The sequence below is a fragment of the Mercenaria mercenaria genome, chromosome 4 (genome assembly GCF_021730395.1).
Source record: "Mercenaria mercenaria strain notata chromosome 4, MADL_Memer_1, whole genome shotgun sequence".
Lineage (NCBI taxonomy): Eukaryota > Metazoa > Mollusca > Bivalvia > Venerida > Veneridae > Mercenaria > Mercenaria mercenaria.
Genome location: NC_069364.1, coordinates 17,568,193 through 17,586,021, shown reverse-complemented (window position 1 = coordinate 17,586,021; position 17,829 = coordinate 17,568,193). Strand labels below are relative to the sequence as shown.

Genomic DNA, 17,829 nt, shown 5'->3' with positions numbered 1-17,829 from the left:
AATATGTCCCTGTTTGTTTTTGTAAGGACGATATATTCACGGGGTAAGGTTTATCTTGTTTGTTTCTTGTCGCCTTTGCTGGTATTCGGACACGCAATCTGAAATCAATTTTATATCTTAAGCTATTCCTCGCATATTTTATACTTCTAAATTTAATCCTAGCAATCCTTTCCTTTGATTTTTCTTTTGATAACAAATCATACATTTTGTAATTTTCTGTAAAAAACTAACAAGGGCAAATGTTGTGTTTGATTTACATAATACACACAAAATAATATAACACAAGCGGGAACTTATCTCATTTCTTGATTAAGTGGTTAAAATTTCCAATAAAATGCATGCATGTTATTAAATTTATAGATAACGTATCTCTCAGTGTCTAATATATAACCGAGGCAGGAAATTGTGCCTTAGGATGGTGATTGAATCTTTGATTGATTTACGGTTTCATCTCCGAAAACGACGTTCCAATATAAAACATAATCGAAACATCAAAACAGTTGAAATACACACTTTCTTGGGAATTGCACTGTAGCGTATGTCAGTTGTCAGAGAATAATTCCATTTGATCATAAATCAATGCCAAACATGAAAAACGTCACTGTATTTTACATTCAAGGTCTCTAGGTATTAGAAGTGTTATGAACTCGATGAATTTCGATCGTCATTATGCGTAATTATAAAACTCCATATAGTTGTTATTGAGATACAGAAACGAGAATTTTGGTGACATCGTTGAGTCGTAGTTTCTAAAAATAACTACATTAAGAAATTGTGGAATAACCTTTACACATCATCACCCTAACTTTAAGGTCAAGATCTCACTAAGAGGTCATTTTTTCATGCCCGTTCTAAAACCTTTCCATTTATTCGTGGATTGTCAAAGAACCCCGCGCAAAACTTCACCATAAGAAGACGATGAATTTGTCGCTTCTAGGATCCATTCCCGTACCTTTGCGATCTTTATCAGTTTTTATGTAAATGATTTTTTTACATATTATTTTCTTGTCCAGTCTTTTATGAAAAGATCGACATTTAAGTATCTTGGCACAAACGATTACCAAATCTAGAAAAGTGTGTTTCATTGGAGACCTTCACCGCTAGCTAAAAGGTCAAGGTCACCCATAGAAGTCATTGTTCATATGTTTTGTACAGTTTATAACTTTCCTATAAAAAGATGGATTTTTTTATAACTTAAGTCGATGGGTCAAGTCTTACATTGAGAAACCTAGCTAGAAGATCAAGGTCACACTGAGATGTAAAGATGTTATATCATGATAGTTTTTGACATCTAGCTTGTTACTTTAATATAAATAGAAGTTAGTATAAATGTTATCATAACAACGGGATGTAAGATTTTAATATTGATGGATTAAATATTTTCGATATTTGGTTTTAGTTCTTGAGTTCAGTATTCATATTCTATTGTCAAAGTACTATTTCTGGGTTAACACTTTATGTACTAACATATACCGGGGGCAGCTGCGTCCTATTGACGCATTTCTTATCTCCAGCTCGAAGTGAACAACAGGTATTCCAGTGTAGTAGTAGGAACTCTTAACTTTTAAGATATAAATTATCTAGGAACGCCTCTGCCATGACCCATATTTGTTGCTTCTTTTTATTTCGAAACTATAAAGCATTAATGTGAAATTGCTTTGTTTCTAATAAGTTATCCAAATATTTGAGTGTTACACTATAAGAATCTAGATTTAAAGGATAATTAAGAAATCAATCAGTGCATCATTGTTAGTATGTTTATTTTTCATATTTATTAGATTGTCCTTAATATTACACAAATTGTCCAATAAGTCGTCAAAAGGGAATATTTTCATAGCCGTTAGTTAAAAAAGGCAAAAATCTTTTAGAATTTCTATAATGATTTATAAAAGACGAACGCGGGCGCAGTTACGTCATTTGTATTAGGTACAGAAATTGACGGAAAAAAGGTCTTTCTCGAGAAGATTTTTCTTCATTACGACAGAAGGTCCCTCATTACATATTTTATTGATTCAGTAGAGGGACAGTATCCCGTCAAATAGATGCTCGTCCTAATTCCTCAGATCACGTTATACTTGACTAGTATCTTCCATTTCCTTAATGCCAATGAATAATACACGATCCATAATTTCCTGTAAACATGCAAAAGTAATAAATTAAATGATTGGTGTTTGCATTTTTTGCAACGTAAATAAACACACGCTGGTTCCTCATAATTAAATTTTATTAATTGTATTAATCATGCATATTTAATGCAGGAAAACATCAACAGAAAATAAAATTTACTGCATGAATTGACGAGTGCTGACACATTACTTTACGAAATTTCTCATTAATTTGTAATGCTGACATTACTTTACGAGAATGGCAACAACATAGCATTACAAAGTAGATAACAAAGTTTCAACTTTTATATATTTATACATGTACAATATCGTATTAAAATATTCAAGCTTTTTGACTGTGGAAGAAGACGCTACTTGCCCCTCAGTGCATTGTTTTGTTAGAACCAGTGAACATCCGTAAATCACCTTAAAGATTTCCTCTAATTTTACACCAAAGCGAGGTTTCGAACCCACATCCGTAAGGATCAAGTGACTTGAAATCATGGACATTTTTTTATTTGGCCATGGTTGCCCCAAAAATAGATTTACACAAAGCACAGCAGGCGACATGACCTCTACTTTTATCTTAATATCAGGAAATCAAACAAAAACGCTATAATGTTGTGCATCAGTGTTAACGTGCTGTAAGATGTGGTGGCCATAAAATCTGTCTTGTGAATGAAATGAAAATGATTTCTGTAAACTATTTTATTCATGTGTTTTAAATAGTCTTGCTTATATCTCGTTCTTCTTCCAATTGCGTACTGCGAATATATAAATACTCAGTCATATTTCTTCAATTGTGAACGGTGTTACGGCAAAATTGTATTACATTAATTTTTATTGTCCACTTCATTTCCAAAAAACAACAAAAAAACAAAACTCTTTACCCAACACTCGCAAAGTTTTGAACGTGCTTTGCCTTTAGAAACTAGGTTGTTTATAGTTAATAATATAGCTTAAGTATCGCTACACTAATGACTGAGCCTCAGAATTTCATTTAATATAAAGAATTATTCTGCTTTCACCGGAATTTATTCCGATTTTAGTATGTAGCGTGCCATATTAACCTAATCTCATGTGGCATAATTGATCATGAATATTAAATGTTTGTTACTTTTCGAATTAATAACTGCTATAAGAACGTTTTATTACCTTGAATTAAGAATATTGGCGCATCGAAGTATTAAATGTGCTCATTTAATAATTAAAACAGACCATATCAATGACAAATGCAGTTGTGTTCATTTCACATTGAAGATTTTTAGCTATTATTTACAAAAGATGGTAAATTTGTTATGCACACACATATTAACAGGTTTTCTACGGCTCACACTTTCATTGATTTGATGTCTTTTATGCAGAACAAATGCATGGTGCAAGGCAAATGTATAAAATATAAAGTTTGCAACAGAATGAAAAGTGAAAAGAAAATGGTCAGCCATGAAAAACGATTCTCTCTCATATTCATACTGTAAATTGCATCGTTGTTTCATCCAGTATAAATAGCTCCTTTCTATTAGATGGTTTTAAAGAGAAGAGAATAATTTCAATCATTTTACCTAAAACTAAAACCTTTTTACGCATGGGCGAAAAATCGATGTATAATTTTTTCTTTGGATTAATTACTGGAAATAAAAAATATGTTACGAAGTACTCAGGTTAAACATTTGAACAATAAGACCATGTTCAGCTACCAATAACACTTCATAATTTGATCGATTTTGTACATGAATCACACCACGATTTTCACATGCCTTCATCGATATGTGCTATGTACAATTATTACTGGACGTATGTCTGACGTCATGATATTGGAGAAATTATGGCCTGATTTATAAGACGCATATTTTTATCTGCAAACTATGTTTCGCAGAATTTGAATTTATCGATTTACTTTTTCGCCTGATCATTTCTATATTTACTAACGGCAGAAAATATAATTATTTAAAATCGACGGGAGTGCATTTGAGAAGAATTTATTAGCGATGTAGGTGCACATTATATATTCTTCTCTACATTATTATCCTATTAAGAAATATAACACGAATTAGGATGCAGTCCTCGTTTTCATATATATCTGATTGTTATAGCCGACAATGTTTTCTTATTTTTATATCAAATGCAATGCAACTAATAGTGAAACCATCAATCTGTTTAACATTTCACACATGAAATTGGTGCTTTTGTTATGTTCTGATATTATTTCTGAGCCTTTAGATCACATTGAAATCGCGAGTGTTTTATTTAGCTAGAACGGTCGATTTCCTGTTCAGTTTTTTCAATTATTATGCGAGGTCCTGAATGCAACAAATTTGCATTTTAGAATCATGACCCATAGTCATATACTTATTCAAAATTACTACGAAAATTATCTAAATTATTTCAGATATATCTGGATTTTTGACGCCACCTTCAAATTAATATTGACAAGAGTTTGCATTGAATTGAATACGTGAAAATTAAAGTTATCTTCAGTCATCAATTGGTACACATCTATGGTAAACTTTATGCAAGACTAGTGGATGGTTTGTGTATTACATCTATGTCGAGATTTGGTAACAGTTATGTAATACACTTCTCCCCGTATCCGTTGGTCTAAGGCAAAGTAACGGTCACTACATTCGTGATAGAGATCTCTCTTCGGCCAGTTTAGTTTAATGGTAACGTAATACGTCCGTTACCTTAAAATGTAAATACATAGTTTTACTTTTTTCCGAGCAGTGTTGGGTTTTACATTATTTGAAAAAAAGTTTAATCATGGTGTTTTTTTTCTGTTTGCGGATTTATCATACAGTATGTTTTAAATATTGTTAAATATGTAATAAATACTAAACTTATTAAAAAAAATCACCTTTACAAATACCATAATAATTATTGTGCTTCTCCATACAACTTCATGAAGCAGGTAGAAAATTAATGACTATGCGATGTATCTTGTCCATATTGTACCACGAACATGATTGTGACATGTTGTTCAGACTAGTTACACTGTTAATATCACATGATGAATATGCTAAGTCGTCATACCCCACTGCACATGGACACAATGTAGAGATGGTACAACAAATTCAAATTCATCTTTACTGATTTTTTTTCAGAGTGAAATAAAAGCTAAGTGCACAAATTTACTAAATATATTTATGGTTTTCCTCCTTTTCATGTAAAAATAGAAAAAATTGATATTTTAAATTGAAAAATGACTTTCTCAAAATATCTGAAGCAAAATGGATAACTCTTGTATTGACCGTTTTTCAATAATTTTAGGATTTCCCAAATAATAGTCTGTATCAAAAGTCTCTACAGCTAAGTAAATTCAATAGGGTATAGTGTAAGTTGAGTCTACTTTCAACACTTTGAAAGAGTCTATACAAAACTTCCTTTTGTCTTAATAAAGTCAAAATCCATGACTAACCAAGAGTCTAATACTCATGAAAAAAAATCTGAGTGAAAGAGAATGAGATGCTTACCAGAACCATACCAAAAATTTACCTGAAAGAAGTTATTAAAGATTTTATAATGTAAACAAACCCCTACACCATTTTTAATCCCCCGCCGTGGCGGAGGGATTATAGGAATGGTCTGCGTCCGTCCTTCCGTCCGTCTGTCCGTCCTTCCGTCCGTCCTTCCGTCTGTAACAAAATCGTGTCCGGTCCATATCTCCTAAACCCCTTGAAGGATTTTCATGAAACTTGGGTCAAATGATCACCTCATCAAGACGATGTGCAGAACCCATGAGTCAACCTTGTCGGTTCAAGATCAAGGTCACAACTCAAGGTCAAAGGTTTGAGCCTGCCATTTTGTGTCCGCTCTATATCTCCTAAACCCCTTGAAGGAATTTTATAAAACTTGGGTCAAATGATCACCTCATCAAGACGATGTGCAGAACTCATGAGTCAGCCATGCCGGCTCAAGGTCAAAGTCACAACTTAGGGTCAAGGTTTGAGCCTTCCATTTTGTGTCCGCTCTTTATCTCTTAAACCCCTTGAAGGAATTTTATAAAACTTGGGTCAAATGATCACCTCATCAAGACGATGTGCAGAACACATGAGTCAGTCATGCCGGCTCAAGGTCAAGGTCACAACTTAGGGTCAAAGGTTTGAGCCTTCCATTTTGTGTCTGCTCTATATCTCCTAAACCCCTTGCAGGATTTTCATCAAACTTGGGTCAAACGATCACCTCATCAAAGCAATGTGAAGAACTTATGAGTCAGCCATATCGGCTCAAGGTCAAGGTCACAACTTAGGGTCAAAGGTTTGAGCCTTCCATTTCGTGTCTGCTCTATTTCTCCTAAACCCCTTGAAGGAATTTTATAAAACTTATGTCAAATGATTACCTCATCAGAACAATGTGCAGAAATTATGAGTCAACCATGCCAGCTCAAGGTCAAGGTCACAACTAAGAGTCGAAGGTTTCAGCCTTCCATTTGGTGTCCACTCTGTATCTCCTTAACCACTTGAAGGATTTTCATCAAACTTGGGTCAAATGATCACCTCATCAAGAACTCATTGGTCAGCCATGTCACCTCAAGGTCAAGGTCACAACTAAAGGTCAAAGGTTTCAGCTCTGTATCTCCTAAACCCCTTGAAGGATTTTCATGAAACTTTGGTCAAATGATCACCTTATCAAGACGTTGTGCAGAATTCATGAGTCAGCCATGTCAGTTCAAGGTCAAGGTCACAGCTAAAATCAAAGGTTTACCTTTTCACTATCCATAGCAGTGGCGGGGGATTTAGCTTGTACCATCAATATTTTCCACTCACGAATGCACTCAATTCAGGTGATAATTGTTGATATAATTGTAAATGAGAGGCCCCGACAAAAATCATTTTTCAAGTTGTGTAAACAGTTTAAGTTGTAAATTAATGTTGAAGTTACCCGCTTACTTTGTTACCCGCTTATAGCTTGTTTAAGGTAGTTGACCTGTAACGAAAATCATCAAATAAAGTAATCTCCATATGCTTTTTCAGCATTTATTTGTTTTTCATGGAAAGCAATGATCGTGATAGTTCAATTTAGGAAATGTTGAGTTGCTTAAAATACATTGCAGAGAGTCATTACCCACCAGCTACCTTAAAATATTGTTATTACAACTACTACCTTAAAATGTTGTAATTTCATTTGATGACAATGATATTTGTGTTACATTATTTGCAGCAAAGTACTCTTGAACAGTAAGAGAAATGCTTTAAAATGACTTAAGCATAAAAACACGTTCAAAATGATTCATTGAAATGATGAATATAACCAGTCTAGCTACGTTGTTATACAAACTTGATACCAATTTAACTTTTTTTAAAATTTCTCATTGTTGGATATATGCATTTTACATTTTGATAATTTATTTTTTATATAAATTTTGTGTAAACCAATGTATCATCATTGAGAACAATAAATATTTTTGGCTAAAAGATCAGAACATAATAATGTTTCTTAATGTCGTAAAATGTCTTTAATGCAACTTATGCATTATTTTACTTTATTTTCGTGCACTTCTAAACCTCCTATCATGGCCTCACTACAACTTATAAAATAACTGTCGGTGTAAGCCATGAGAAAAGTGTGCATGTTGTATATTGAATACAAAGAGATTTAAACAAATATAGGTCATATTTTGTCTGCCTGATCAGTTGTTGGTAAAAGGACCTATTTGAGTTTTCTTTCACTTTTGACCAGTGTTTTATGTTGGCTTCAGTTTATTGGTCAATTCAGAGTTGTTCCCCTTAGATTTTCTTGGGTAGGTACCATCTCTACACAATGATTTGTGATTGACTCTTTTGGTAACCGTAACAAATGTGAGGTTGTTTTAATTTTAGCGGAAAAAATAAGTTAAATAGTATCGTTTTTTTTTTGGGGGGGGGGGGGGGGGGGGGGGGGGTGTTATAGATGTCTCTGTTTTGCTACTTAAGTTTCGTATTTTTCTTCTCTTATATTGTGATAAAGTTAAATTTTCTCTTCTCAAGACAGGCCAACTATGGCGATCCAAACGAGATACACGATACTGTTTTGTATTCATAAAAAATGACAATATTTCGTATGCACATAGATCTTCTTATGCAACCGTTTGTCCTGCTTTATATTCATAGCAAATATAAAGCCAGCCATCTAATAAATAGCAAATAGACTTTTTAATGCATATTCTAAGTATACTTATTCGTTGCCTTCAACATGTGATTTCCCGAAGATATTTTAGTCCAGTGCAAGATATGCATATGAAACAATAATACTAAGCACATTTTACGTAAATAGTGTCAGAGAAACCTCTCGGCTAGCTATCTCCTGGTCAACGAGATAACAAAAAAGTTGAACCTTTATTATATATGCTGTGTTACTCACTGAACTGAAAAGGGAAGTATTACGTACCTTTTTGTACAAACTTTAAAGTTTTGAATACATATGTGTATTCTTGCTATATTTGCAAATGCAGCAGATGTGTGATTTCAAACGCTGTCGTCTGCAGAATCTATACAAATGTATGTTACTGCTGATATTTTATCAGAATTGGATATATGGAATTGTAGTCGTGATTTACATTTGAAATAAGCTTGTATCGGAAAAATCTATAGACTTCGGAAACCATTCATATGGGAAATCGTAACTTACGTAACTCGGGTATTTCATTAAGATGGAATGTACGGGACGATAGACACGATTATAATTTGTATTGAAATAAACCGGTGTGTAATGAATCTTGAATAAAACAGATGACGCGTTGCTGGACTACTTGATCTCTTATACGTTTTGAAATATCAGTAAGCGTGGAAGTGCTAGATATTCAGTATTTTTTTATCTTTAAGCTATTCTGTTAAAACATAATATTATAAGTTATCTGATCAAATACGTTTTTGCGTTGCGAAATATTGAAACGCAACTCAACGATAAACATAGAAGATGTTTGGTTATATTCAGATGTTTTAAGATTGCAAAATTTTGAATGCGTTATAATAACATTTCAAATATGTATTTGAAATTTGTCAATATTTGATTTGATTTTGAGAAGGTTAGATTTCATTTTGAAAAGTGTTTAATCGCTACAGAAGAAATGTTTACTCTATGCGTTTATAAATAAAATACACTTTTAAAGGGTTTGCGGAACAATATGGTTTAAAAACATTGAAATCTGTCAGACAGGTTTTCGTTTTAAAATTGTCAAATAAAAGGACTTTAAACTTTGCTATTAAACGCGAGTGAAGTCACTTCTGAAGGAAATAAATACTGGGAGAAGGATCTAGAATATACAAATAAAGATAAGAAAAAATAAATTTTAAGCTTTATGCGACTGTTTATATGTAAGGATATTATATTCTAACATGTTGAAATGAGTTTAAATATTTCGCTATGGATCTTCATCGCATCTTTGCAGTTTATATCTGGATATGTCTTAAAGATACTGTTAACAGTTACCATGGTAAGTACTCAATGTATTTGTTGATCCTCATGTCCACGGAAGTAATAAGTAGCGAAGCGAAAATCTAAAATCAAAGAAGGATAGCATTAAATGCAGATGATGTATTTAGACACACTTATGTCGGCACATAGTGTCATTGATAAACTTCAAGAAATTCAAATTTTTAACATACTTGAACGTTTATTGTAAATAGTAAATGCAAACAGAAACTCCATGAATGTAATGTAGGCTTTAAATTATCTAATTATTGAATGGTTCCAATTGGCATATGATTTTCCAAATGTATTCGTACATAATACCAAGACAAACAGAAACAACAAAGGTTTATAAGCGCATGATTAAAAAGGTATATTTTGTGTATTTGCATATTGCTACTATTTGTTCAGTTTTGGTATACCAAACATGGTGCATCAACTTCACTAAACTAAACTTCAAATGTCATCTTTATATTTGACAGTATCTTAAGTTAGAGCTTCCTTATAATTATGTTGAACGTCAGTTGAAGGCAAAAGAAGAAATATATATGAGCCGTGCCATGAGAAAACCAACATAGTGGCTTTGCGACCAGCATGGATCCAGGCCAGCCTGCGCAGTCTGGTCAGGATCTATGCTGCTCGCTTTCAAAGCCTATACCAATTAGAGAAACCGTAAGTGAACAAAAATGGGATGCGCAGGCTGGTCTGGATCCATGCTGGTCGCCAATCCACTATGTTGGTTTTCTCATGGCGCGGCTCATATTTCGTTAAACTTGAATATTAAAAGCTTGCAAATTGACTAATTCAGCAGGTGAATTTTTTCGCATTATTTTTGCGAAAACTATTTCTACAAACTGAATGTGCATTTTTTATATTACACAACTAATTTTGCTCAGTCAAAACTCCTTGAATGAGATTAAAGTAAAAATATTACTTCATTTCGTGGCATTTGTGGTGTGAACTATAGGGAATCCACCCTTTCAAATATCAGTTATTTATATTAATTAAAACTGTTTGTACTAGTAGAATGCTGCATGAATTCATTTATTGTGCACTTCACAAGTCTCATGGCATTCTTACAGCATATTCTGACCGTCTGTCTGCTTTGATTTTAATAGCATGCTTAACAATATGTTTCATGTGTGAATCTCTCCAGACTTATAGGATGTTATATAAAGATAAGAGATTCCTATAGTTGGCATTAAGGTTATAAAAGTAAACTTTTAGACTATTTTTGTGGTCTTCCGTGGACAATAACTGAATACGGAGATTGTTCATTAGTGCAAATATTACAAATTTAAAGCTCAGCCGTCCACAAAATCTAGATTTTGTTTAAAAAATATCCATGTGTCATCAGGAAATCACACAAATGCTCTTTAATTTGAGAGGCTAATCGTGTTCGACACTAAAGTAATACATCTGAACCGCCTGTTGTTTTGTGGTCGTTATATTGAATGAAAACGAATATTTCAGACAATTGTTATTCGTACTGTTACCACATGTGTGATTCAGACATGTAAATAATTGGATCGTATCAATCTAAATATAAACAGTAGCATGTAGCGTGTAAGAATATCTTCAAGTTGACCTATTTATGTTTTACGCAATAAAGGCGGCTTATATGAGTGAAACATCTTAGTTATATATCATAGTAGTGTCTGTGTTTTCTTACTTTTAGTTGGTAGGCATTGTATTACTGCAATTTTGAATTTGACTGTTTTCATCATTATTACTTAGAATATGTGTGTGTGGGTGTGGGTGGGGGGTCTCCGTGGCCGAAATTGAACAGTCCCAAATTGAAGCGCTTGACCCTCACCATGTGAGTTGGAAACCCCGATTTATGTGAAGAGCTCTTTCATGTCAGGAAGTATGAAGCTCTGTGTGTTCTACCATGATGCCCACCTGAGTTGACAGGATGCCCTTTGGGAGGGGTGTACCTGGAATAATAGGAACACAACAGACTTTAGACCTTGTTTAAAATTTGAAACTATTCTTTGTAGTATTATCGTTGGTTTACGGTTTCTATAGACTGAAAAAGAATATATTATTTGATTCATAATCTAGTATATTGTTTTTATCTGGAATTATATTGTAGTCTTATTTGGTATTGGTATCTCTAGGAGATTGTGTAGTATTGGTAATGGTATCGCAGACCTGATTTACATTGAAATACTAGTAAACCATAATCAGAACATTATCCTTGGAAACCATTCATATTCATGTAACTTGGATATACATTCAATACCAGTTTATTTCAATACAAAGCTATGATTTTTAAACATTTACATAGACTTATTGGATAATAATAAACTGTCATAGTGGTGTTATGTTTTGCAACCTTAGTAAATTTTGATTTCTTACCTTAAAATTTAATCCAGATAGATATTTTGTAAATTATTGAAACGGGTGACTTCTAAACCATTTTGCCCTGTTCTAATATTCTAAGATTTCTAAGAGTCAGTGATGATTATTGTTCAAATATATAATTTTATTTACTTTGATTACGTTTTTATTTTTTGCTACTTAAGTAACTTTTACACACTACTTTCACAAAAGAAAATCTCTTTAAAAGTTTTATAAAATAACAGGTTTTCAAAACAGGGAGTGAGGTAGTTTATTTTCGTATTAAGGTGGAAGTCAGTAGATTTATTTTATACACAAACATATGTGACGTGTAAAACAGACATCACAAACGTTGGCGGAAAAATATGACATTGCATTTGTAATGTAAACCGAATACGCTTTTGGATATAACAATGCAATAATTCCCTATGGTGAATATATATAAAAAAGAATAATGGGGAACAAAGATAGCGTGTTTAGTATCTTTTTTCATTATAGGTCTACTAACTTAATTTACAAATAAGGGGGTTTAACCTTTGCTATTGAAAGGAGTGTAATTAAAGTCAATAGGCTACTTTACACTGAAAATATTTAAGATTGTGAACTTTAATAAAGAAAGGTAAATTTTCAATGACTATATCTATAAGTGTCAATATAAGTGTCAATGTCAGTATTTGAATACTGGAGAGGGCTTACGAATATTTATCGCATCTTCACTATTAATGTATGGATGTGTCAAATAATGTACACTGCATTACATTCTTTCTATTAGTGAGAAGCCCATTCCCATGTAATTTCTAAGAAGAAAATTCTTTCAAAATTTAGAATTAATAAGATAAAACAAAATCGAAAGGCACTGACCTTAAAGGAAAGCTGCTAGTGTTTGTGTTGTATGTAAAACATTAGTCGATACAAAGGTTCGTTGACTGAGGTAAATTAGAATTATTATATTTACATTAACATTCGTATTGAAATAGACAAAAATGTTATACAACTTCTTGAAAAAGGTCCGTGTTTGTTTAGCTTTACAGATTTTCTAATTTGTTGTAGGAGGAAATATTGGTAATTACATAATTGGCATGTTTAATTATATGGGTTTAATTATATGCGAAAATAGTCCTTTTCAGATATAAAATACCATTCCGCCGAGTTTTATAAACTTAATTAAGAACAATAGGTTCATTTGATAGAAACAACAATATCTAGAGGCAACACAAAATGAAATTGTCCCTGTTTAAAGGGCGGCGTTTGCTTTTGTATCAACGATATATATCCTGGGGTAAGGTTTATCTTATTTGTTTTTCGTCAGTACTAATTAATGTCCTGTCTGTAATAACTTTGTTGGCATTCTAAACGCGTACGTACGAACAAAATTCCAAATTGCATTTTTTTAAGAAAATTTTTTTTCAGTTCTCTCATTTGTTCGTACGTACGAACAAATGATAGTGAGAAATGAAAAAGAATTTTTAAAGCAGTTTGGAATTTTGTTCGTACGTCCGAACAAATCTGGGCTGTTTGAACAGAATATCAGAATTGAAAAATAATATGGACAGGATTTGTTCGTACGTACGAACAAAATTCCAAATTGCATTTTTTTAAGAATAAATTCTTTTTCAGTTCTCTCATTTGTTCGTACGTACGAACAAATCCAGGCTGTTCATACGTACGAACAAATGATAGTTAGAAATGAAAAATAAACTATTTTGGAATTTTGTTCGGACGTACGAACAAATTTGAGCTGTTTGAACAGCATGTCAGAACTGAAAAATAATACGGAATATGGATTATTGTTCATACGTACGAACAGCCAGGATTTGTTCGTACGTACGAACAAAATTCCAAATTGCATTTAAAAATGTGAGAAATGAACAAGAATTTGTAAATTTTATTTGGAATTTTGTTCGTACGTACGAACAAATTTTGATTTTCTGTTGCTGTGGTCTGCGATTTCTTCAATTTTTGCTGTGATTTTCACCGGTAAAAACTCCATATAGCGGCAAAAAAGAGGGACAGACCGGAAATCCTCTTTTATTCCGGAAGCAGATACTTACTTTACATATCCCATATTCCGAAACAATCTTGACATTGTTTTAGAAAAAGGATGAGGATATGTTTCTGGAGGAATTTGTTTCCTTGCTGTCATGTTTCGGGCGGAATTTGTGTTATAGCTATAATTATGTTTCGGGGTGAATTTGTTTCATATTTGTCATGTTTCGAGATAAAATATGTGTCATGTCTGTTATGTTTCGGGATGAATTTGTGTCATGTCTGTTATGGTTAAAGAGAAATTTTTGTAACGTATTTATCATATTTTGGGAGGAATTTATGTTATGTCTGTCATGCTTCGTGGGACTTTATTCATTCGAAACGTAACTGTTATGCTTCAATAAACCGTGTGTCATGACATTTATAGAATATAAAGGGTTCAACGAATGCTGTACGCCTGTTTTTTGTTTGTTTTCTTTTTTGCTTCTTACAAAAAGAGCATGCACATTTTCAAACTATTTCCGAAATGTATAATCCTCAGTATATCCTGTTGCAGAAAAGGTGATAATGTGATGCTAATATCGCAAGATAATTTAATTCTTGGTGGAGAACTTTTTTCATTGGGAATAGCGTCACTTCGACAACAGTATCTGCCATATTGCGACTTTCGTCAAGAAAGACACCATATTTTGCAGAGGCGGTCACCTTGGTAGATCCACCGGACTTTCGTATAGTAGGCCAGCTAATTACTATGTCACAGGAAAGAATTCTGCTTTCATTATCGACAGCCTTTATCATCTAGTACAAACTTTGAAAAGAAAGCTTTTTCGACGGTGCCATGTTCAGTTAGATTCACATTTGATCCAAAACTACCCAACTTACAATTTTGATAAACATAATATCTGAAGGACATCTTTTAAGTAGTATTATGTTTATTTGTCGGTATTATTCATCTGTTTGCTTGTTCATATATATTATGTTGTGTTTAAAACCGACGATATTCCGTCATAATGGGATGCACAAGATGAGCTTAACTTTGTTTACATCAGTTATATTAAAATTAACTTGCTTATTATTTTGTACACTTTTAGTGCAATATATGACTATTAAATATATTTGATAACGCTTTAATCTCGAGTGTAGGATATGCACTAAGGGTCTTATTTATTTGTGATAGGAAATGTTATGCTCAAAATAATCATTATGTTCACAATAACTACTAAGCTAAAATTATTTATACGAGTAAAATCCGAAAATAGAACTTTTGTAAAAAACGTTCGATTAGGGAGTTTAATTGTTAACGACGGAATCATTTACTAATGTTTGCATAGTAAGAATCAAATGCTTTAGATATTTATTTTGATTGTTGTAAACATTTAAAGTACCCTGGGAAAGTCTGATTCGATGTAAAATTTGTTTAATCGTTTGTGAAGAAATATTGACATAAAGCGCGTACAAATGGTTTGCTAACCCATTGGTCTTTAAAACAGTAAACTTATTTACAAGTTATTTTTACTTCTAGTTGCGGGACAGTACAGATAAAGCGAATGTGATGTTAAGTGCGACGAATATCTAAGTCTTTGAATCCTTTGAAATTTCAAGTAACAAGAAGACTGAATAATTCCAGAATGATTACATTCATACGATTACCTTGTCTGTCCAAATATACGTAATACATTATGCCATATGTAATGACAGTATGTATTTCTGTCTTAATTATACCTTTTTAACTGTGTAAAAGTCTTAGCGTTATTTTTAAACAAATACGTGTGCAAACGAGTTTACAAACATTTCCCAATCTTATTACGGTTATGTTTTCCTGGTTAACTGCTTTCTGTGATTAATTTTGAGAATGCTGTTGCGTACGTCCTCTGCTTAATCGATAAAAATAATATTATATTTTTAAATGTCTTAACTTAGTTTAATCGGCTTTTATTGGAACGTTATCCAGGATCAGTTCTGTCTTTGTTGCAATATATTTTTATCATGATAGAGTACATTGATATTGCCTTGAACTACTTGAACGACGCGAAATATAGAGTGATTTTCTTTATCAAATTCATTGTTCATGACGCATGTATCCTATAGAGATCTGTTTTACTTCCATCCATTTTATCTTGAAATTCATTGTTCAATCCCAAAAATATATGATAAAGAATGCGGGCATAGACTCATAAACAACGTACTTTCCCATTTATGACCGTCTAGAGTAAATAAATCACTGATCAAAGTGTATGAAATAAAACAAGCAGCCAAGATTTAAATATATAGCTTGTGTGATTACATCTTGAAAACAGTGCTTAAAACATAAAAATTGTTTCAAAACAAGTATTTACCTATACCCTGCTATATTTTTTTAAATGGACTGGTCCATCATTTAAATTGGGCAGTACCGTGGTGTTTACTGAAAATTTAGCCACAGAATAGCGACCAGTGCAGACCATGATCAGACTGCACGGATGTGCATGCTGATCTTGGTCTGCACTGGTTGCAGAGGCAAAATCATTTGCCACCAGCAGGCTAAAGGTTAATAGTAACAGGGGAAAATTAGCAAAGTATATACAATCCTGGTACAGAACACATGATAAAACCAGCTACAAAATTTTAAGCATTATTTATTTTCAAAATGTGATATTTTACTGACTGAAGATAAGTGTACAAGCATGGAAAGCGCTACCTAGTAAACAGAAGATTACACACACTTGTGTTAGTATACAGGTAAAAACACTATATATTTTGTAGTGTTCAATTAAAAGTTTTAAACAATTACAATTTCAAAGCAACATTTAAAAAATGTAGACACCTAAACAGCACTCCAACAGCAAATAGGGATACTTGAACAAAAACGTCCAGGAAATGATATCATTTTGATCAAGATCCACAGACGTAGAAGTCTTAATCATTGGAATTAACTTTATAATAAATTTATTAAAGTAACAATAAGCAATAAAGGTCTCTTTCTTACATTTGAATGTAGTGCTTTTGACTTTATCAGTTATTTAATAACTATCAATGAGTGTATTTGTGATAACTTTAATATTCATGTTTGTATAATATACTAGGCTATTATTAACAGCAAAGATAACAAAATTATTTGTCTCAGCAAAGGTAAGCGCTAAGGACTTGGTATAGACAGCGAGCAGAAAAACACATGTTATGTAAGCATATAATTTCATGAACTACAGGACAAATGTGTGGTACTTTTATATAAATACATTTTCTGAAATTGTCAAATGGACTTTAATCCCTCATTTTTTTACGCTATATTCCTTTCCCATAAGGCATTTTTCAGGAAAGTTACCATTTCGAAAACAAATTTCTTTTCATTTCTAACTCTTGCTCATTATATTTACTTGGAAAGCGTAAAAAGGAAATATGACCTAAATCAAACGTTGTGACATAAATACTCCATGATTTTACGATAGTCCGTTAATTTAGACCCTCAAAAGTGTAATTTGAGCTTGATAAGTGCAGTTTATATAACAAAACTAGATATCTGTTTTAGTAAAATTAAATGATCGTTCCATTAGCGTGAATCATATTATAAATAAACCATTAACATGTCTTGCATGAAGATTTGCAAAGGGAAAAAATAATACAAAGTCTCTATACGTTAAGTTACCAGTGTGTCACCCACCACGTAAAAACGCTTAAGTGTCATTAAATATTTATATCTTATCAAGAAATCAAACGTGAGCACTCCGTTTGATTAAAAAATGAAGAATTCGCAATAAAGTTAGGCGGAAGAATGTTACTATATTTATTGGATGAAACTGTTTTGTTTCTGTTACAGCCTGTCAAATATTTACCATTTTCTGCTCTCACGTTTATATAAGAGGCATATATGGTGTAAAAACTATTAGTACATATTAAGTACATGTAAGACAGTCAATGAACGTTTTTAGGATTTACATAATTTTGTTTACGTTAGAAGCAAATTTGGTATCAGCTGTGCCACTGTCAATAAAAATATGTTTGAAGTTCGCAACAATGTGGACTATAAGCTGTCGAA

At 32.5% G+C, this 17,829-nt stretch overlaps 1 protein-coding gene across 5 annotated transcripts in view; it reads left to right on the top strand.

The window, feature by feature from the left end:
- Positions 1-17,829, top strand: part of LOC123551089 (zwei Ig domain protein zig-8-like) — a 242,932-nt gene that overhangs the window by 197,430 nt on the left and 27,673 nt on the right. The window contains exon 1 of one of the 5 annotated variants that reach the window (XM_045339776.2): positions 8,751-9,513. The exons of the other annotated variants lie outside the window; for them this stretch is intronic. Coding sequence (XP_045195711.2) covers positions 9,444-9,513 — 70 coding nt within the window. The 5' untranslated portion in view covers positions 8,751-9,443. Of the gene's footprint in view, positions 1-8,750; positions 9,514-17,829 lie in introns of those variants that run through there. 5 annotated transcript variants of the gene reach the window in all.